The 23,744-nt window shown below is 43.1% G+C and overlaps 1 protein-coding gene across 3 annotated transcripts in view; it reads left to right on the top strand.

Annotated features, from left to right (window-relative positions):
* The first annotated feature begins 2,900 nt into the window (after positions 1 to 2,900).
* The window catches only part of LOC109484540 (synaptotagmin-5-like), a 36,429-nt gene continuing 15,585 nt past the window's right edge, over positions 2,901 to 23,744 (top strand). The window contains exons 1-2 of one of the 3 annotated variants that reach the window (XM_019787858.1): positions 2,901 to 3,210; positions 16,224 to 16,366. In XM_019787858.1, coding sequence (XP_019643417.1) covers positions 16,244 to 16,366 — 123 coding nt within the window. In that variant the 5' untranslated portion in view covers positions 2,901 to 3,210; positions 16,224 to 16,243. Of the gene's footprint in view, positions 3,211 to 8,164; positions 8,290 to 12,982; positions 13,074 to 16,223; positions 16,367 to 23,744 lie in introns of those variants that run through there. The other 2 variants (XM_019787857.1, XM_019787859.1) reach the window with 2 other exon arrangements.

Below are 23,744 nucleotides of genomic sequence, written 5' to 3'. Positions count from 1 at the left end.
GGGGCACCTGTAGTTGGCAAGAATACTTTTATAAATTGCCTGTTGTTTCTAACATTAGTATTAATCTATGTTTTTCTTTGGCATATGATGCATGTATGTTAATGCACAGCATATGTTATACAGCATTACCTTACATGTAAATTTACACTACATTGCCTTACCTTATATGACACATGATGCTACATTGTGACAGTACTATTGGAGAAAAATCAGGATTTCATTTTGTTCTAATGTTATAACGTTACCTTGTGCATGTTGGCAGGCAGTGTTATTGTCACGCTGTTTCATAGAATACTAAACGGGAACTTGTGATGAAAGTGGGGAGGGGGGCAAAGCTACATCGAAATTTTGTTCAGGATATGCGGGCGTCATGTCAATACATTTGAACATAAAGGGTAAGTACATTGCTAGATGTACTTGGAAATACCTAAAATACTTACTGATCTCAGAGACTTCCCCCTGAGTTGGTTAGTTCAGAGGAAATATTGAAGTAAATCTAGTCGCTTTGGTAGCGACGAAGCTTAGCGTTAGCAAGTAACCTTTGACCTTAGGTCAACATCAGCCCTTGGCGTAAGGTCAACACCCTGATTACCCACAAAGGTGTAGCTACAATCGCCTACACGTTACGACCATTACAGGTACAAACATGTTTTACATCAGACATTCTACCTTCAAAACACAAACTACTTTTGCTGCAAAGGGTCCATTAGTTTAATGATAGCACATGTTTTAAATCATTATTTCATTACATGTCAAAAACGGCATCCCAAAGCACCAATTATCTTAACAATGATACCACCTGCTTAACTTACCGGCGGCAGAAACAAAGGCTGTCAGAACGTACAAATAAGTGTCATTTCATGCCAAAGAATGGCAATCAAAATTATCTATTATCCTAATTATGGCACATGTTTTGGTAGCCCTTCGGGCACGGCTTCCTTCTTGCCATAGGGTGGTGTTGCGGTCCCAAACTCGTCCGTTTTTTGCATCATAACAAGTGACTTTCTTCCATAAAAATGAGGGCTGCTTACTGAAAAAAGACCCTTCCAGTCACAACATTGAGGGTACGACAGAAAGAATCACCTGGAGTATATAGTTTGACATTTAATTTTTTTCGTAACATCTGTTAAGAGTATAGTACTCAGGCATACGCCGATTTGATTCATCTGAAAGTTCACCATTTTGATATAATAACGGGAGGGGGGGCCTGTGTTTGCACAAAGTATGATCCTGAGACATACGGCAAACTTTTGAAGTGGAACGACCTTTCCGACAGTTCAGCTGTCTGGTGGCTAGCTGGTGTGTAGATACCGCCGGTCTGGGCGGTTTATGTAAATGTCAGAAGTTCATACGCTGACCTTTGAGCGTTTATCAGTTTATATAATTACGCCACTGGCTACGCCTGAAAGGTACAAAATTAATATAACTTGTAGTATGAAAAAAAATTCTTGCGTTCCGTTAATGAATACCAACTGTAAACCCTGAATGAATGGATTGAATGTGTCTAATAGCTGATTGTTTCTGTCTCGTCTTATGTCATAGAGGCTTAAAACTTAAAACGGAACAGGATAATATAATGTTAGATTTTATTTCTATAAAGAGTTAGAGCTCAAAATTTGTAGTTTATTGCATGCCACCAAGAAAGACATCTATCTGTTAGAAATTGGAGAGCAGTATCTTTATTTTAACCTTGTAGCTCAAAACGTACGTAAAATGGCAATTTTTTCGTTTAAAATGCGACCAAGCGCATGCTATCGTCGCAAATAAATCTAAACTTACCGCTTATCTAGTGTTCTGATTGACTGAGCCAGACGAAACCCTGCCCCCATCTTGTCTGTAGTTGTGGACTGTGATTGAAATCATCGTACGGCGGGAGTTCCTATGTTTACCACAGGATGGCATTTCAACGTCCGGATCCCTACAGTCAAATTGCGTCAGTGACTGTTCAACTACAATTACCGTTCGTAGCAACCGAAAGAAAAATGGTGACGAGAAAAATAACACCCCGTATATAACATTTCATATCTTATTATGCAACAGCTTTGACGTAGACTCTGTTGAACGATCGTTTCAACCCACATCGGATTTTTGTGAAGACTACGGCACCCAAGGTAAAGCTTCTTTGCAGACCGCAAGGATTTGATATAAAGTAGCGGCAAGATGGCCTGTTATATCGTGCACATGCTTGGCATAACGCCCCCGCAGCTAGCTTTATGAACCTCAGGGAATGTCCACCGCCAAAGCTCTTGAGAAGCGGAAATTTATTGTTTTGCTTTACTTCTTATCGCTGGCACCACGTATCCGGCCGTTTTTATCATGATCTCCGTATCCCACCATTTAGGCTATGAGTAAATCCATTGTCAAGGTCCATTGCACTGCACATTGTAGGCGTTATAATATTAGATCGCCACGCCTATCTTAAAACAACAGTGACTCAAACCGATAATTTGTTTTATGTAGGCCCTGCCCCTAAGCCCTGAGAGTAAGGGCCTAGGCGCGGTTTCCGTGCTTGAAACAGATCGAACAGCCACGCTGTGTCACGGCCGTACTTACCGTAGTGGCTGGTGGGTTGGGCTGTGTTCTGGGAACTCAGGATATTCCCACCCTTGTTTGCGTGTTTGCGTACGCCCTGGCCGCAGGTACAGGTTTTCGTCGCCTAGCACGGTGAACGCGGGAGGAACTTCATTAGCGTAGTTCTATGCAGACGTCAAAGCACATAAGAGACCATTGAGCAGCTACAGGTGCTTAGAGCTACCCGGAAGCACGCGTCACCGGAACGCACGGGTACCTCTGGATGCATGGAACGACGGGCTCTGTCAATGATTTAGAGACTGTTCAACACAGACAAGAATGGCTGCCTCCTGTGCAGGTGAATCTGGAACTATCTGAGTACTGGTTAGCTCTCTCCATTTCTCGTAACATTTGAAGAACCTCGTGTGAATAGCTGCAATTTTGAAAAGTTGTTAGGCTAGGATCTACGGGACAACGTCAAAACAACAGGTGTTACGTCTTGCGTGCACAGAGTAAACAGCGATGATCTTTGGTGACCTGCACTGACTAACAACAACACTGCGTAGCCTGCTACAACAGCAAGAGAGCCGTCACTGTTTCAAGACTCTTCAATGGAGGGACTTCGAGACGCCGAAGACGTCTAAGACAGCAGGTGTTCCCTCATCTACTTCTTAAAGGCGAGGTCAACCCTGCACTGAGGTAAGAAATATAATACACTCCCTTCACGACATGGCTGAGAGCACATACAATGATGCATGTACCCACCAGTGTTTAACCTGTTATGGTGAGTTATTTATGTTTAAACAGTCATTATATTAATAGGTTCTAGTTCATAACCGTATCTTTATTAACAGTCGTTACTCAACGTTAATGATATTTGATCCTGCCGTACTTAGTATCCATCTGTTTGAAAATAATCAATCATTAGTAGTGTACTATAGAAACGCATAGTGGTTACGCATCATGGACTTGTGTGTAGATTGACAGTTTGTGATTTTGTATGCTCCAACGTTTGGTCTTCACTGTAGCTAGTAGGCACAACTACGCCGTGGTACAGAATGTATTATGCAACTCCCGGTCCCAATATTCAGTGTGGGAAATCTGCCAATGCAGTCTGAACCACGTTTGTTGACTCTTATCTTGCACATCGGCTTTGTCTGTGTGTCTGTGTGAACAACCTTGAGCCATGCGTACATAGCGCCATTTGATAAGGAATTGTTATTGTTTACATGGCATTGAAGATAATAACTACAACATGCATACCAAGAAGCGATATAAATGTGTACATTAAAGATCGTGGCAATCAGAGAGAGGTCAAAGAGCAAAGGTCACAGATTTGAAAAGACTCAAGAGTAAAATGTAAGTCTTAAAAGGATACAAACTGCTGTTTCCTTTCCTACAAGTCTAACAAGCGACAGTGTCCATTTTCTAGCACTTGCTATGCACATTTTATTCACGGCTTGAATGTTATCTTTACTCAGTTCTCTTACACTTGGCATTGTGCCACTGAAGTTTGTCGAGGAAATGTGGGGTGACCTATCTTCCTGAAAAGGTCACAAGGAATCTTTTTAATGTACACAACCGTTCTCCTATGTTTACGTCTTACAAATATCCAAACAGCAGTCTATTTTGTCTAATTTCATGGGAATATTAGGAACAGCGACAATGTTTCGTCGGAAAACATTTCTAGAACCATCAAATCATTCAAGCCCATTTAAAATCCCTACTCTCCTGCCATTACGAGGGTTAAGAGATCGGCAGGATCTGGGCTATAACGTATTATTTGTTTGCTTCCGGAGGGAATTGCCCGCTCCTTTTTTTCTGTGCTATGCGACGTGGGAGAGTTATATGCGTGTTGCCAGGCTGCCGGTGATACAGGTGTACCCGCCCCGCATACAGGGGAGAACTAGAGCGGCGCCGGCTACGGTCTGTCGAGTGTGCATCAGTCTGTGCATGACTTCATTTTCTGCGCGATTTCTTTTTGGTTGGGGGAAGGGGTAGCCTCCACCAGGCCTTCCGAAGGGGGTTAGGGTAGTGGAATTTGGCGAAAATAGGGCGCAACTGGCTTGGGGGGGGGGGGTATACAGTTAGGAAGGGAAGGGAATTCAATTAGTCCCTATCAATCAGACTACGTAACAACGCGGGTTTCAAAGCAGCAAAATTTAGCCACTGAATAGGAAGAATAATTGGCCAGCGGAGTTCGGCTAAGGTACTGTTCATTTAGCTGATTAGGGAAAATGAAGATGAATCTTTAACGGTGGACTCACTCTCCTGGCCAGTCGTACCCTATTCGTGGCAAATTGTGCTACCTGAATCCCCTTAGGACGGCTTGCTAGAAGATAGAATTCATTTCTCATGCTCAATTCATGTGTTTTGTCAGTATTCTACAAATGTATGATGGATATAGCTGTAATATATGCATTTGTATCTGCGTGAACGATTACTAGCTGTCTAGAACAGTTAAAGAGATTGCTACCTAGAGAATGACCAACACTAGTTGTGAAATAAGCCTTGATCAGCCTATACTAGTACTTGATCCATACAAAGACGATGAACTTCCCTATTGACCTCCGAAGTGAAGACGTATGACCTCACCCCGGGAAGTGGCAGGTTGATTGAGGGAGGCGGGTTCCCTCTACCGATACAACGTTTGGGGAGACAATTACCTTTCAAAGGGGCTATTTGTCACTTGCGTGTATGTGTGTGTGTGTGGTGGGGTATTTTTTCCTGTGGATCAACTCTACATAAACAATGTATCTTACGAAAGTCGCTGTACTTTTGTTTTGTTCTCTCGTATAAAGATCCCGATCATGAAGTGGAATGTGGGGAAGGGGTAGATATTAAAAATTAAACTGTTCTCCAACTCAAGAAAATTGACTCACCAGGAATTTTCGACCGAATTACTCGGTCTTCTTTAGCTTTCTGACCAGAGTGCTGTAGACACGTGACTTTTACCCGCGTGTGATCGACGTCAGCACTGGGTCAAAGTTCGTCGGAAGTCGGTACCGCCTCCCGTCCCAGTTGAGCGAAGGTTGATGTGCCCTGTTTTTACCAACTCAGATGAACTTCCATGCTAAGGAAGGGGTAGATTTCCTTTAAACAGATGGGTTTATGAAGGGGGGGGGGGTCCCAGCCGAGAAATCGTCATCTCTCTAAACTCACATAGGGAATAACGTTTTGAGCTGTACTTTTAACAAAATGATATTGACATTTGAGACGCTCCCGAAGTCCGTGTCATCAAAGAACCGTCATTTATCATGAGATACCCGCTTAATCACCAATATTCCCGCTGTGGTGCACAGACTTTCTACGGGATTAATTCTCCACCTCATGTTCGTTATTTAGAAGTCTACTCACGTGACGCTGGACCAATGATTGGAATGAAAAATGTCTGGTTATTCCCCGGATGTTGTGGAGGCATCAGCGAGAGGATTGTAACATCAGGGCCGAAAACGCCTTCTCACTTAACGATGAAATATTGCCGATGTTGGACCCGCGAAGCGTGTTGAGTTACGTGATTCGCGATACTCAGTGCACATTCATACAAGATCAAAAGCTTTCAGCACAGTATCGCCAAAGCCCCGCGGGATCGGTATTAAATCTTCGGCGGCGAACACGTAAGCTGACGGGCGGGACTTATGATTTGGGATCATCGCATCCAGTCGGAGATATAAACTCATTTTAGCAGACTTATTTCCGTAGCAATAGGATTACAGTAACAAGGGAGCATGACTAAGGTCAGGTTGTGTCAGTCAAACTAACGGGCGCCTCCGAGATTTCCTAGATCCTACCCTGCATTGGTTGGGTGTCGACTATCTAGTAGTTAGACCATGTTGATTTGATAATATGGATGACATCCGCGCGCATGAATTTTCGGCCGTTACCAAAAAAAAGTTTTCAACCATACTGTAAATCGTACCAAACAGTTGCAAAATGAGCAAATATATACCGTAAGTTAAAAAAAGTATTGGAAAAATGATACCAATGTCGTAAAAGCCAAAATCAAACGAAAAAGACGAAAATATAAAGAACTTGAAGACTTATTCGACCTTCATAACCACGTAGGTTTCATAATAAAAGCAACTTTTTAGCCAAACTTTTTTTATTCGCACGCTCACATCGGTTTTGGGGTTCCCAGAGGATGGCATCCATATAATCAAATCAACATGGCCTTACCTGGAATGCATGTAGGAATGTGATGTGCACAAATACCGAATGGCCAGAGGCGAAGTCTGCATGCAAATTTTCCACTTTCTCGGAAACGAAACATGACTTTTTGACCCAGCTATCGGGAACACAGGCGTACGTTGAAAGAAAGAATCTGCACCCACATAACATGTCAAAAACATCCAGGTTTTTACCAAGCGGAAGTGCAGATGGGGAGACAGAAGAGTCCATTAAGCAGGGATTGGGAGGGCGGCTCAAAACTAATGACTTCCTCTGTAGTGCAGTCAGTGTGGAGCCGTAAAACAAGACTTTAAGCGCTCGGAGGAAGGCCTTGAGACGGGCACGCCGAAAGGACAAGGTAACAGAGGTCTTCAATCATCAACGGAGTAGTTTTATGGTGCCGTGTATATAAAGGACACTTTGAAGCCCAAGGATAAACACTATACATCAGAAGTGCCTCTGTGGAAAACGGAAATTTCTTACTTCTATAAAGTATTGGTCTTCCAGTCCTTTACAAAGTTAGTATTCTTTTATCACACGTTGGAACATCTCATTGCGTCTCGGAGGGGGAAACTGTAGAAACACCGGGGCAAGTGGGGGGCTTTATTTAAGGCTTGAGTTTTTGTTTTGTCTGATTTTGTTATCAATTTATCTCTAAGCATTTAAATGGAACGTTGGTATGCAATACGGAGGCTTTATTTATGTCTGTTTATTTTTATATGTATATGAATAAAAAAGGAAGTATTGGTCTAGCATGGAATCCTGGGCTTCCTGAATTCCCCCATGTCGAAAACCAATTCCCCACATATACCTTGTGACCTACCGTCACTCTGCTTGTCAATCTTCCCCCACCCACGTGTTGTCAACCTTCTGTTCGCAACTCAGACACCAAAAACAATACTTCCGTAACGTAATAATAATGACAATCTTTAAGTGTTTTACTAAAAATGAATTTCCCCTCAACTCCTACTCTTACTCTTGACATTTGCAGTGTTGTATGTTCTCTTGACCCATCGTTCTACCGACGTAAAACTTACGTCACAAAGTCAGCAACACTTCCCACGTTATTGATACTCTTGACATCAAACCAAATAAGCTTTTGACCAATATTGAGGCCACTTGATATTGTTTCCTGTCTAAACAATGACTCACAACTTATCAAATCATGACCTTGCCCCTTATAGCGCGCGGAAAATTAAGAGAAATATTATTATCATTTTTATATATTGTGCATGATTTTTAGGTACGTTTTATGGAGGGATCCTAATAGTATGTGGCTGAATTTCTAGGGGTTGTAATGCTTGGCATGAGCTGGTGTATTTCTGGGTCAGGGTTTTTCTGTCGTGCGTGTGATGTCAGTCACTTGTGACGCCAGGCCGCCATGTTGACACAGGCAACTTACCTGTTACCAAGGTGCACACGAAGTGCTTACGTCATCAGACGTCAGCGTAGACGTCACCATAACAACCTGTTGGTCTGAGGATTTTTGTCCACTCGGGCAGATCTGATAGAAAGAAAGGTGGTCAACAGTTTTCTGGTCTGAACCATACAAAAACATGGCTGATTCTAGACAGGGGTCTCTTCCATGTCTCAACTCGTCATGGACTGAAGGTATGTCTTGTTATGGCTTGTAAGATAGTGCACATTGGTTTCAAAAATACCTCACTTTTTCTACTACCTTCTTGGTAGACGTTTGTGATGGTTTGATAGACCTAGAGGCGACTTTGATACGCTACAATCAATACAATGTACTATGTCCATACGGATCATAGATATTTTCTACAATAGCGGGTGTATGTGTGGATGCATCATGATCTTGGCCAATGACAGGTCCCTTTTCTTTACTTACATTTCCAATCCTTTCCAGAGTAGATTTGAGAGATTTAAAAGTGCTGTTTTTTCATTGACTTAAAAGTTAGCAATTTTGCCTTTTTACGTACCCATTTGCATTGCCCCAAAGCCTGTGCTGCATCGCAGAAACACGTATTCAAGCGTTGAGGTAGTTACCGGGTCATCACACACCAGCATCTTCAAAACAAAGACATTCTGACATGTAAGCTGTAACATAAGCAGGGTGCGGATAGCTTTCGGTCGTGACTTGTATTCAAAGTTTCCCCAAAGCGTGTCCAGTATGCCTGTTGTACATACACACTGAGGCACTGGTGCAAGACGTATTTACGGGGAGAGTCTGCTGTGGGAGCCAGTCAGTCGAGACGGCGGGTGGTAGATCATTGCAGATGTGTGGAGTAGATAGAGGTTGTTCATAGCAATAAGGTTTCGATCACAAACTTTATTTTGGTTCTAGATTTGAGTTTGATATATACTTTCCAAGAGAGAGGGTGGGTTACAGCTGATAATACTCAAGATAATTTGTCCTATATTTCTAGCCTCTGCCAGGCTTCGGGAGGCGGCTGGAAGAGCAGAAATCGGTTTGCCGCCCCCGAGTTTTCTCCAGCCGACCAAACTCCCTTGGCATGCTGTCTCTCTATTTGGCCGATTTCTGCTCTTTCCAGCCGTCTCCCGAAGCCTGGTAGAGGCTACTAAATTTCACTTGATCCAGGTCATTGCTAAGAATATAATGTCTTTTGTGTTGATCTGTTCTGTTATGACGTTGACACAATATTTACTGTATTGGGTAATGTTGGAATGAGAAGAAGGGAATTCATTCTGACCACCGCATGTGGATTGTGTATTCATATCAGCCAGACGGTGTTACTATCCCGTAATCCTTAGCTCAGACGTGTTAATACCTGTATGGATTCATCATGAAAGCCGCGACTATATTTGTTACGTTATCTTCACTGACTTTAAGGCAACAAGTTACGAGCATTGGCTAAACGTATCCTTCTGACCGTCTTAAAGTAATTGAGTCATTTATCAAGATTTTTGTGATGAATAGCCAGGATTTCTCAAGTGTAAGAAGGAATAACAACACCTCGTCCAGTCTTTTGCTGGCTTTTACATACGCGATGTAATTTCCTGTTGCCCTAGTACTGGCAGCCCAAAAATCTTTGAATGGTTGCCGACAACATGAAATATACGGCGGGCCCGAGCCACAGAATACATGCAGAGACAACCTGAGGGAAAATCAATTGTAGAGAGTCGAGGTGTCTTTATTCAGATAGCGGGTGTTGGCGCCCGCGGATCGCCAGACTGATGAAGGCGGCTGGAGCATCATTATTCTGGGCTCGCCCGGGAGGGAGGTCCGGGAGGACAAGGCTAAATGTAGGGGCTGTGGTGATAGAATCTTTGGGAGGCTGTCCAACGCCAGTATAGATAGTCTTCACCAAAAGCCGGGATAATGGGTACAGTGATGAATTGCCAGAATCTCTTCTTAAATGTATGGTTGTGATTTACAAAAACGCCGATGTCTGACTGGGGAACGATTGTATGTAGTGAGTAGGCAATTGCTTCCCTAAAGATATTTGATAATTGCAATGTGAATTTTCATCGCTGTTAGGTCATGATTTTCCCGTCTCTACTCTCCCACTGTTTTTGATTTATAAAAACGCCGATGTCTGACTGGGGAACGATTGTAGTGAAAAATAGGCAATTGCTTCCCTAAAGATATACATTTAGACTCCTGCCTTTCTTTATCTGGAAATTGCAGTGTGAATTTTCATCGCTGTTAGGTCATGATTTTCCCGTCTCTAGCTGTTTTTTTAGGTCATGACATGTTTTACTCGAAGAACGCAACTCCTGTCGTTTGGTTTTGGGTCCCAAATGTAAGGGTGATGCTTTCAATGCAACATACACTTGTGATTTGTAGAAGTGTCCATTCGCGATCACGCGCCCCCCGTGGCAGCTGATGAATACCTGACAAGAGAATTGCACTAATGGGTGAGAATCTGGCGTATGATGAGCGGAAACACGTGTGAATAGGTCCCGAGTGCGCCGGAGTACTCCCATGAATTTTGACAAATGGAATTTGAGAAGTTATACTAGAATGTGAAATAACTGCAGATTCCCTGTGCGTGAAATCGGCTGGCTAAAGATGTTCGTGAAAACTTTAAATCGGCCCCAAAACAAATCAAATACTTAGAAAGATGGTTTTGCTGTTCATAAGTTATCACCAGAATTGCTTTGTTTCCGGGTAGGTTAACTAGATGGCACATCATATGATATGTTAATATTTCAAGGCGCCACTATTTTTCAATAGGTTACCAATCTTCATCCAGTCTTACATGTCTTTCACAATTGGGTCAAATGTTTTCACCGAAAGAGCTGAAATCGATCACCCAATCGAAGTGGCTGACAACATTGAGCGAACAAACGTCCAAATCCATCACTTTTGATGCTGAAGCTGTGCCGTATAAAAGTCAATGGTTGGATGGACTCCGACGCTGGTAGTGGGGAGTAGCTCCCATAGGAGCCAATCAGCGCTCTGCTCTGTATGGCTAACAATCACTCCTGACGTGAACAGCCTTTGAAACATCAGCGACCTAGTTTTTAATTCTTCAGATGTCCCCTTCCGCCTTTTACCAGAGTAATCTACTGTAATTGGGCACTGCAAGACAAAAAGAAAACGTCCACTCCAGAGTGCTCGCTACAGAGAAATTAGGTGAAGGCTTTCAGGTTTTGATGCTATTTTAGGGGGAAATCAGTCATTGTGGACAGAAGAGTCAGCAGGCCTTGGTTTATAATGAACTTACAGACTGGCCAATTCTTCCGGGAACTTCTAACTTGTAATATCAACTGCATGCAGTGCGCCAGTGTATAAACGGAGAGTGGGGAGGGGGCAAATTGAGAGAGTAATCGTTGAAGAAACATTCTGCTCAAAAACCTCGATGATGAATCGATTAAATGTTGTTTTCGCCCGCTTGTCATTCCGGAACAGATAGCGGTATAGCCGCAGGTCTACCTGAGGTGACCCAAGAATGTGTAAATCAGTAAAAACCTCTGGAGTGGTCGACCCTAATTTGTGCAGCAACGAGGCAGAACTAACTCTCCGCGATGTCGGCGTGCTTATCTGTCCCCGGCACGCCGTGGGGTTATTCCGTACCGCGGAGAGAGAGCAGTGATGTGGGCAAACCGTGACTGGCCTTCACCGCCGCCACTTCGTCAGGTCACTCCGCCATACTGACCTGCCTACAAATCGCGTTATTCCGCACACTGCGCGGCTCGGCAGGGTCTGATGTGAGGCCACAGACCTTACACGGCATTTCACGCCCTACCCTGATAATTTCAACAGGTCAGAACTATGCCTGTAACTCTTAGGCAGCGATTCTGGAAGTTATGGGGGCTTTCATCAAGTGTTCAGACTTCTACACGTACACGTCTAACCTAGCTGGAAGTAGCATGGTGCATGGTAAAAGAGTAAAATGCGACGAGTAACATACAGGTTGATTCCATTGCCGCCTTGTCGTGTTTTTTTCATGATCACCTCAAGGTTGGCATTATATCTTCGACTTTCTGACTGATAATGGTCATATTTTTCGTCTACCTTTCTAAGGCTTCCGTAATTGTTAACTATATGGTGTTGAGGTTTGCGCAGGCATATACCGAGAACATGCAGTATGTGTAGTATAGTGCAAATGTCACTGTCAATGAGCCAGAGCCGCATCTAAGATGAACCGAGACAGGTACAGGAGCGTGTAATTTTGCAGGGTTCCGCTTTGCTGGAGTTTATTGTAACGTGCGTGACTTCCAGAAAAAGCACTCCAAGCGCAACTCATGATGTGAACGTCACGTGATTGCCCCGGGTGCGTGCGCAGAGTCAGGATTACCTTGTTTGCCCAGTTTGAAAGATTCCTGGAAGTCAGAGAGGTTAACCTGAGAGATGGAGTGTCTTGTGGGCGGAGGGAAAGCGGAAAATCGTCAGATATGTGGAGGGAACTGACGTAAACGGTGGGTCCGGCGGTAGAACCCTTCAGCTGCAAGGTAAACAAACATGATTCGGAGTTTGCGCTTTATTAATGATTAGAAAACTAATGTAACATTCTCTAGTACTTGTCCCATCCTCTTCTTGAGAGTCGAGGCCTGCACCAGCTTGCTATTGTTATTTGGCCAAAAAAACTATTCAACGGACAGTCTACTTATGGTTATGCAGCAGTTCCACTCTGGCACTAGTGGCAGACCGCCATCTGATTATGTCTTGCTTCTTTCGTTCTAAATCTGACCTTAAACGAGGGACACCCCATCAGACAAAACGCGTGTGACATTGGTCCGACGGAGAAAATGGGTTACACCGGAGTGGCGCCGGGCTCACTTGACGGTTTATTGTGTTCGTAATTGGGTTTCGTACATTAAAGGTTGCGCTTGAGCGGCGCTGGCGGCAGTTACGGGCCGGCTGTGACCGCGTGCTGGTGTGATCGAGCGAGCTGGCGAGACTGAGATTTGATGACAGAACTATCGGGTGTGGATGTACAGGGTCGATAGCGGAGAGAAATCGTTCTGTAAGTAGGGTTACATTACCCCGGGCTAATCCTATAGTAATCGCCTTCGATACATCTCGTTTTAGTAGTGGAGAAGTACTGGTGGTTCATATGGTGATAGATGCTACCTTTAGTAAAAGGTTGGTTGGAACATGGCTGGAATTGACGAAACAAGCACCTGTGGATTTTGAGAGGGAAACATGGTTGTTTATCATAATAAACTATAGCTCTTCTTTGACGTTGTACATTTGTAACAGAATCAGTGATATAGACCATGTTTCCAGCATATCAATATCTTGACACCACAGAATGATGTGCTACCATTTACTACATTGTACTAGTATCGATAAATCGTTGTTGTGTCGCTGTCCCGTTAGTTTTGTTGTCCCGTTAAGTGAAATGTTTTAATGATCAATCGATAAAAATATAGGACTAACTCTTGACAACTTTTGCTATCAACTATCAAGCCATCAACGACTTAAGAGATGTAATCCAGCATCTTACGCCATGGATGTTTTCGTTGCTCAACAATTAGACTTTCCCGGATTTTCTATCGATTTGTGATCCTAATTTCGAAGATGTTAGTCCTGAAACTAGGAAGGCGTCCCCAGGGGTTTTCGTGTCGTCCTAATTAGTGATTTGTCACCGTTAGGAAGGGCCATTAGCTGAGGGTAGAGAAGGGGTTCTGGTGTCACCGGTAATCATCTCCACTGGGAATCATCATCATGGCAGGTACAGGTCAAGAGGGTTGAAAAGACAGAAGCTTATCAGTAAGCTTCAAGGACTGGCAACATAGCCACAGTGTTGTTTCTTGCATTAGATGTAGACTGATGAAGAAATGCTAACCAATTATAAGTAATATAACAATATGGGTTAATCGTAAAATATGAGATAAATGCTTGAAGAAATGTACAATGTTTGCAGAGATATATAAAAGAAGAAAAGACGATCGCGATCCGCTTGAAACCGAACTGTAAAACCGTTAACATGGTTGAAATGTCGATATTGCAATGAACTCAATGTGGTGAATGGTTGCTTGATAGGGCGAACGTTGACTGTCAGTCGTGGGTTGACAATTGTGTTTCCGCTACTGTTTAGTATCACTGTTATCATGAGAAATCACGTCATATAGGACAACTGTATTTGCTATGCGTAGGCACGACTACCATGCAATTAAGAAGTATTCGCATGTGAGACATAGATAAGACGAATTTACATAGATATGAAATCATATCAGTACGTCTACACATGTAATTACTGTAGGGCATTCATACAGGCAACCGTTGTTTCAAACGCTTTTGTCTAGGTAATTAAATGTGTTGTTTATCTTTTATGGCTTTTCTGAAATTGGATTCTGTCATAAGTAACTGTTTATACTGGCTCTTTTCCAAAATGCCTGTTTTGGCAAGAGTATACCAATTCTAACTTAGGAAGTACAAAAAACAATGGCAGTGACACTCAAACATTTAACTTACTTGTATATCAATATGCTGAAGACGTAAGCCACGGATGTTTTCCTCGCTCAACAATTAGCTAGTTTTGTCTTTGCAAAGTTGTTTTATTATCGAATCATCCATCATAAATTATCGAACATTGTCGGTTCATCTTATCAACATTTCTTTCATCGTAGTCTCTGTTGCAATATCTGAAATAAGTCATACTTACTAAATAATTCTCGAAAATCACTAGGGTAAAGCTAGCCCAATATTGGTAAACATGACCTGCTGTTCAACAGTTGGCATCCCTCTCCAGAGAGCGGTGCGACCTGTCAGACACGGCGGCAAGTTCTGCCCCTGGGGCCGCCGATTCTGATCTGATGTTACCAGGCCTGTGCTGTTACCATACTAATTGTTACATTACCGTGGGGACGGACCCACTTAAGATAGGAGGAGGGAGTCACATGCAGTTTAGGACTTAAGATGATGTTTAGGACTTATAAAGTGATGTAAACTGTACGGTCATCTTTGTTATATATTTTGTCTGACCCTTACCTCTTCCCTTATGAGTTATTCTATTTCTAGATGTATTTGAATTATGCGTAACTTGACTAATTTATCGCCTGTTTTGTGTATTTTTTATATATTGCTGATTTTGATTATGTATATTTTGTTAACGTTGTTGTGTTTTTGTATGGGGGAGGGCAACCTGAAAAGGGGCGTATGGACCTGTTTTCCCTCCCTTTCACTCTGTGAAAAATCCAAATAAACAAACGGCCCTTGGGTCGATTTGAGCCTCTCATTAATGAAGGGTTCACACAAATAAACAAACAATCACACCTAATACTACTCTTCTCACTGGGTAATGTATCAGGCCATGTTACTGTTATGCATATATCTAACTAAACATGATAGCACGCGGCATGACCTGATATAACCTGTACCGTGTTGTAAGTTGTTTTTTATCTCCCGGGTTGTCACCATATCGCAGCTTGTACAAACACTGTCAGCATCGATCAACCGTAACATCTCCGCACCTCCCTTGTGTTTCATCATTACAGAACGCCATGTACTTGCTAATTAACGACATTAAACTCCAGGCTTCAGAAAACAAACTGTTATTTTAGATAGATGAAGAAGATATTGTACACGTGTTTCTCATTAAGGTAATTGCACGGTTGAGGAGACTTGAGTGACAAGATCTCTAGAAGTATCCGGATGAGACGTCAGAGAACCCGGATGTGCTCACTGAAGAAGTGCTGTTGCTTGTCTTGAAATGCCGCATCTTGTTGTTCGTGGTGATTTGTAATTTGCGTCAGCAAGCGTTTTTCGCTACCTGATCTATGGCGTCACAAGGGACATTACGGCAAATCCTCCAACGTTACCGGAGAAGCTTTTAATTCTCAGAACAAATATGGTTCTCATGTGTACCTGCAAGATCTCCTAAGTACTATTAGGCGCTCATGTACAAAATGATTTATCTGTATCTGTATAGTCAGTAGAACCGCCCTTCGGCGTAACACATCAGCTTCGCATGCTCGCGGCGCGGCGGCAGCTATCTAGCATATATCACACTGAACGAACTGTTACACTCAAAATGCATTTATGTTTGCAAGGAGCTTACATAGGACCCCCTCACATAATGATCCATCCCTTTTCGTTCCCACTCCTCCCTTCTGAGATGAAATGGTTCTCCCCTGCATAACGTGATTTCTCTGTACGTGTGTTTCTACAGAACAGTGCGCCCGGGTAAACATGGTGGCAGGATGGAAGGTGGCAGTGTACGTGGCGCTGCCGCTCATCCTGCTCTGCATAGCCGTCGCCTTGCTCTGCATCTACTTAAAAAGGCGGAGACTCCGGCAATACACATCGGTGAAGGTAGGAAAGTCTCACTTATTACCTCTTAGCTTTTCTTGTAGATATTTTGCACCAAGTTTTTTTAAATTTTTCTGTACATTACAGGAAGAGTAGCCAAGGTACCATCCGATTTGTAACGGCAAATCATTTTTGAAAAAAAAAACATTTTTCGGGGTTGCCGTTACAAATCGGGTGGCACCCAGACTACAGAAAGAGTAATCTTAGAGCAGATCCTAGGGTGGCAAAAGACAGTATCAACGCCTTACGCCCTTGGGTAGCGTATGGACCCTCTCTGGCGAATGGACACTGACTGGCCGATTTGATACTGACGTTAACGTTGCTACCCTAGGATCTGCTTGGAGATTACAGAAAGGGTAGGCGTTGAAAAGTTCGTGACTGTGCGCAGCTGAGCGCGGTGCGCATGTGGATTCATGCGGCGCGCATCATTAAGCCTTACCGCCATGTCTGGTCGCATCAGCCGTGCTTCTAATTAGCGGGTCGGTGCAAAGACCTGTTGATAGCGGGGATCCTGCCGCAGACGGGCGCGGCAACACGACACCGCACGTCCCGCGCGACCTGGTTCATCACGATACGGATCACTTACACGTATTACCACGCTATCTTCAGGGGATTCTACACACACGGCGTTATATTTTATCTTATGTGATCACCTTTTTCGTGTAGCACTTTGTGCAGCTTGATAGCCACTCTGAAACAACGTTAGGTCCTGTCCTTGGTGCTGAATCCACAACTTATGGCTACCTGACTTATCATGCTACGGATCACTTACAAGTATTACCCCGCTATCTTCAGGGGATTCTATACACACGGCGTTATGTTTTATCTTATGTTATCACCTTTTTCGTGTATATAGGGCTTTGTGTAGCTATAGCTCACCTTTTTTCGTGTAGCGCTTTGTGTAGTTTGATTTCCTCACTGAAACCACGTTGGACCTGTCCTTGGTGCTGAATCCACAACTTATGGCGACCTGGTTTACCACGCTACGCTATATGATCACGCTATCCGCAAGGAATATCAGGAGATTCTACACACACGGCGTTACGTTTTATCTTATGTTATCACCTTTTTTCGTGTAGCGCTTTAAAATTTGTGTAGCTATAGCTTGGCAGCCACACTGAAACAACGTCAGGCCCTGTCCTTGGTGCTGAATTCCTGACTAATCACACTACGCGGACCACTTACACGTATTTTCATCCCATCTCCCGGGAATATAGCAAGGGATTCTACACACACGGCGTTACGTGTTATCTTTTTCGTGTAGCGCTTTGTGTAGCTTGACAGCCACTCTGAAACAACGTTGGTGCTGAAAACAACTTCACTTGAGACTGAAAACTTATCCGGTTAGTCTTTGGCCATCTTAGTCAGAGGCTTACAGATATATGCATACCACATGTTGCATTTGGCTGTATTTTGGGGCAAGGCGACAGGAAAACGGTTACAGAAACTACTGATAAAATCGACCGTCGCAAACTTTACTGTGCGAGGGCAGCTCCAACTAGGGTTCATGTAACTGAAACATGCTGTAAGTTTACTCTAAGATCCGTGCGTGAAGCCACCATCCATCTCTATATCCCTGTTTTATTAGAGTTTCAATCGTACAGCAGGAGATATCCATCTTTGACAAGATGTCTCTTGCTACATCTCTTCATTTTCCCTCCCAAGTCTCATTAAATAATGCATAGATTCAGATGTCGGGATGCCCAGAGCAATTTCGCGTCTTCGCGATAGTGATATAGATCAACCACCCTGGGAGAAGGCTCTATCGTTTCAGAATCATCTAGAGTTCTCCCTCTCCGGGTAACAAGTCTAATTATTCCGGCGTCACAGCGGGGATCCTGCCGCCCGCTGTACGACAGGTGCCCCTCCCGTGACGGTGTAGCCTGTCAGGTACGAGTGTGACTGATGTTGTCTGGCCCTGTGGGAGGGTAATGTCCCTGGGAATACATCCAACATACGGCTGACTTACGGGGTGAAGACGGGGCTTCTACGCCAAGTAATAAATTTGCTGGGATCGAAGTTTTCTTTTTTGGACGGCAGAAAGTTTTGAAAGTAGCTAAGGAAGACAAGTATTTTTTTAGTCAAAATACGACTGACTTGGTAACGATTTTAAAGGCTGGCAAAAAAAATTACAAAATAAAATATTATGAGATAAGATACGAAGCACCATTTCACAAAATGCACTAGAAACCCTTCACAGATTCTGTACGACAGGTGCCCCTCCCGTGACGGTGTAGCCTGTCAGGTACGAGTGTGACAGATCTTGTCTGGCCCTGTGGGAGGGTAATGTCCCTGGGAATACATCCAACATACGGCTGACTTACGGGGTGACGACGGGGCTTCTACACCGAGTAATAAATTTGCTAGAAGTTTTGTTTTGCACAGACAGTTTTGAAAGTAGGTATAATGGAAGACAAGTATTTGTTTCAGTCAAAATACGACTGACTTGGTAACGATTTTACCGGCTGGCAAAAAATTACAAAATAAAATATCATGAGACAAGATACGAAGCACCATTTCACAAAATGTATTAGAAAACCTTCACAGATTCTGTACGACAGGTGCCCCTGCCGTGATGGTACAGCCCTGTCAGGTACGAGCGTGACTGGTGTTGTCTGGCCCTGTGGGAGGGTAATGTCCCTGGGAATAGATCCAACATACGGCTGACTTACGGGGTGAAGACGGGGCTTCTACACCGAGTAATACATTTGCTAGAAGTTTTGTTTTGCACAGACAGTTTTGAAAGTAGCTATGGAAGACAAGTATTTATTTCAGTCAAAATACGACTGACTTGGTAACGATTTTACCGGTAGGCAAAAAATTACAAAATAAAATATTATGAGACAAGAATCAAGATACGAAGCACCATTTCACAAAATGTACTAGAAACCCTTCACAGATTCAGTACGACAGGTGCCCCTCCCGTGACGGAGTAGCCTGTCAGGTACGAACGTGACAGATCTTGTCTGGCCCTGTGGGAGGGTAATGTCCCTGGGAATACATCCAACATACGGCTGACTTACGGGGTGACGACGGGGCTTCTACGCCAAGTAATACATTTTTAGCGCAGATAGTTTTGAAAGTGGGTATAATGGAAGACAAGTATTTATTTTGTCAAAGTACAATTGACTTGGTAACGACTTTACCGGCCATATCTCTATCACAAAATAAGATACTGACGACAAGGTGCGAAGTAGAATTTCTCAAAATATACCAGAAACCCTTCACAAATTCTGTTAATACTTGTTTAAAAATGTTTCTAGGTAATTAAAGTGTTAGAGTTCTAAATAATTGTTAATGTACATTGTATACTACATTTACCTGAGATAGAAGTTCTTAACATCATAATACATGTATTCTGTGCGGCCTTGCTTATCTTACATTCTTCTAGCGTCCATTGAAGTACTATCATGACATATCATCAGCCGTAAGCTAAGAGATTTTACCATCATTATCATGCTCCGCAATGCAATAATGATTTGCGATTTACGACTCAAGCCTAAAACTAATTCCATGATATAAGACTCCTGGGTTTTATTACCCATATCAACGGTGCTCTACAGACATAAACGTGACATTTAGTATTCAAAATCCATCATTAGAATCATTAAAATATCAAGACAATCTACAGATCACAGCAATCAAAACGTTCGTAGGTCTTGTTAGTGTATGCCTAAAGCAGATATTTCACCCAAAAAAAATTGGGTTTTGTAATGATGCTTGTGGTTGTTGAACAGTACGACTCAAAAAGATATGGATAATTGTAAAGGAAATTTGGTATCATAGCTAGAAATATTTAGATTTTAAACTCCTGAAGACCCGCCTTGGTACTGAAGAAGAACGAACGGTTTTTGTATCTTGTTATGTTTACCTTCGCAGACGTAAAACGTATTATTTTTGCTCTGTTTCTTCTTCCTCTTCTTCTTCTCCAAACAAATACGGTCAATGACCTGAACCAGACGTCTGTCACCATGGTAACTAGTGTTGAGTTACCTCATGTTGCAATTTCATAGCAGGAGGGATTTAAACTCCTGTCACCATATACATGAATGTGTTTGAGTAACAGAGCAGACCATATGCGAAGGTAAACATTATGCATTTGCTTTGCAAATGCTACCTTTCTAGTTGTGTTTGAATCCCCGTGAAATCACCATTACACGCCCGTGTTCCACACGCCGTCTGTATGCGTTATACGGTCGGTAAAAACACATGAAACGTCTCCAGATAGCCGAAACAATCCATGCAAGTTCAACAAACTCGGGGCTAGTTTACGTTCATGAAATGTGTAGTGTCATTTTGTGTTCTCACAACGACCATGTCAAAATTGTACAAGGCAGTGGCTAGTAATGCAAAGAATATTTATCATGGAAAAGAAGGCAGAAACCCAGTTCCCTATCTCTTAGAGGATAATCGTGCATTCCAGTTTGCGGTACATTTGTTTAGTACCTCGATTTTTCACTGCAGCTGAGCCTCCTTCCAGACGTAAAATTGAATGAACACAGAAAGTTGCACAATTAATCGGTAGTTTTTCCCAACCGCCCCCGTCCTTGGTACTGAACGGCCTTCGCGGTTATGTATTGATTTTGCTGTTTCGAGCAGAACGAATGTTGACCTGCCGGGGACCCCTCAGATGTAACCGCCATCCATCCTGAAATCAGAGCGGTGTCAGGCTCACGTTCACTGTAAGTGAACTCGCTAGGGTCTTGAAAAGTCTCTGAAAAGTAAACAGGAAAAAGATATTCTTTATGCATATGTTTGTGTACCCTTGTTTGCGTATAGTAGTATACGAATGTTTTCTTTCTTTCCTTATTAAGATTTGCCATGAAGATTGATACCTTTTTAAGATGTCAAGCTAGACCAGACTGTAAGGTTTGAACCACTCACACCGGGAAGGACTCCTGCTCTTTTCGATAGGTGTGGTGGGATCTTTAACGCAAGCACCTGAGTCAAGTGAGTTTGAGTCACTGTAAAGTGCCTTTCCAAAGGTTACAACACTGAGGCCTGAAAGGGATACAGACCCAGGACAACCCTATAACTAACCACAAGACTACCTTGCCACCTCGATGCTATGTACAGGTTATGCAACGCATTCCCTCTCCCGATCCATCTTGTGTTCAAACAGTTCAAAATATTTGATTTATCATCAAAACGCTCCGAGCGACTTCGTGCAGACAAGGTGGCGAAGATTGATAAGAGACACTACAGAAACTTGCTTTGATTCTACGTCTACAGATAACAACAGCCAGAATCTACGACTCTAAACGCTTGTCCAGTTTAAAGCTTTATTACACGATAAAATACCCTGTCCTCATTAAAATAAATGACCTCTTCAATTGGAATATCACCACAGGGAACAATATAAGGTCCATCAAACCGTCCGAGTTAACGGCCCAACTGTTTACATACCAGCCGTTAAGTCACTGTAAAATTGCAGACCTTACTTTGGGATCTTCTTTCTACTTTGAAATGGCTTCTTTCCAGATGGGAAAAACGCCGCAGGGAATGGTATAACTTCTATCAGTCTTAACGATCCCCAGTATAACCACCCAGTCTGTAACACACCAGTGACAGACTGGTGTGTTATCGCTATTTCCACGGTATGCTCCGTGGAACTTCACTCGCTAGTGCCCCCACTTCGAACATTCTCAGCAAGGCGGACACGTCTTGCAAGCACCACTTCCACTGAAGCAACTCACCCTTTCTTCCTCCATTCACCATCTCTTAGGAGGAAGTTCCATACTGAAAGTTTCTTTCCTAGACAACATCACTATGGAACAAGCTACCACGTGATTGTTTCCCATATGGGTATAACCTTAAACTTTTCAAGTCTAAGGTCAACAAACATCTGTCCTCACTGTCTGTACAGTAACCCAAAACATTCTGAGTGGCTCTCATGAGCCTTATTTCGTGGTGAATCATGAAGTAAATAAAAAGAAAATGACAGTCTAAAGTCCTTTTAGCGGTCATGCTGTCTGCATGGACAGTCGTAATCGGTCGTAACAGGATCAAGTTGTAAAGTGCGACCATAACTCTTGGATTCTGTTAAACATTGAACTGAACAAGTTCTAGACCAGGATTACCACCGAAGTAAAGATAAAGCCACAGAGCCTCATTATGACGAAAAAAGAATGAACTTTCTTGTGAGGATACCACATAAGGGAACAATTCCAAGTCCACCAAGACTTATTAGACTTACCGCTGTGTATCAGGGTCCTTAAAAGTCACTGTATGATTGCTACTGTATGTACCAGTGGTAAATCTAGCCAGGGTTGCCAAAACCTTGATAGGAAATTTTGTTATCTGTGAAAGTCTATATGCGACATCTTTGATTATGAAATCTATCTATTGAAGCTGTTTTTAAACTGATTCATCAAGCCTCAGAGCTGTGTCTTAATTAGTAAAATAATCTTAGTTACCATGTACAGGGCTTGTGGAATAGGTAACTCCGAGGTATGTAAAAGACTGGGTTAACATATTATACTAGACATGGGATGAATGTCTTTGAGTTCCTCAAATTTAGTAAAGAAAAGATTAATCCCCTAGGTTGTTAATCGCCAGTAGCCAAAGTTTCTGACGCAACAGAGGGGCTGCCCTGTCCACGGTACTGAACTAGTCATCCTACGTGTAAATCTATTGTTTACAGGGTTGGTGACTTCTTTAGCATTTCAAATCAAGAACTGTTGGCAGTTACGGTTGATTCTAGACAAGTAAACTATCAAGCAATAGTCATACTATCCTTACAAGAAGGATAGTATTTTCTTCTTCATTACTTCCGTGTGCGGAAGTATTGTTTTGGGTGGTGCATTTTGTCCAGACATAGCAGGTTTGCAGCATGTGGGGGGTAGGAAGATTGACAGGCAGAATGACATGAGGCCAAAAGGTCAGATACAGGAAATGCTCTGGCCGGGAGCCAGCAGGAATTCAGGAAGCCGAGGATTGCGCAAGGGACCCTCCAGTTCTTCTCGGCTGTCTAAAATCTCCAATTTCTTGGTTTAATTTGTGCCCAATGGCCCGGTGGTTCACCCTGGCGTCCCTGGCGCAATTTCCCGCCCACCACCCCGGTCTCGTAAGGTTAGACCGTCCTCCCACGCACCGCGCCGCCGCCGATTTATTTCCCGTCTGTGCTGGCGGTTTGGTGGTGACGGATGTGGTGACCTTCACGTGAGTTGGGACGTGCCGACAAACTTCAGACGGAGTGAAGCGGGGGGTTGAAACCACAGATTGCCGCGGCTACAGCGCCTTGACACGTCATCCAACACAGATGTTGAGACTGACGCCGAGGCCGTGCAAGGAAAAGCTTTCAATTCGGAACACAGTTATTTTTACGCGATAGAAAGTGACATGCGTTGAGTCTCATACATTTGTAGAACAATAAAGGTAT

This window comes from Branchiostoma belcheri, unplaced genomic scaffold, assembly GCF_001625305.1.
Source record: "Branchiostoma belcheri isolate BF01 breed outbred unplaced genomic scaffold, Haploidv18h27 scaffold7, whole genome shotgun sequence".
NCBI lineage: Eukaryota > Metazoa > Chordata > Leptocardii > Amphioxiformes > Branchiostomatidae > Branchiostoma > Branchiostoma belcheri.
The sequence above is the reverse complement of the archived record's forward strand: the minus strand, read 5'-3'. Positions and strand labels throughout refer to the sequence as shown.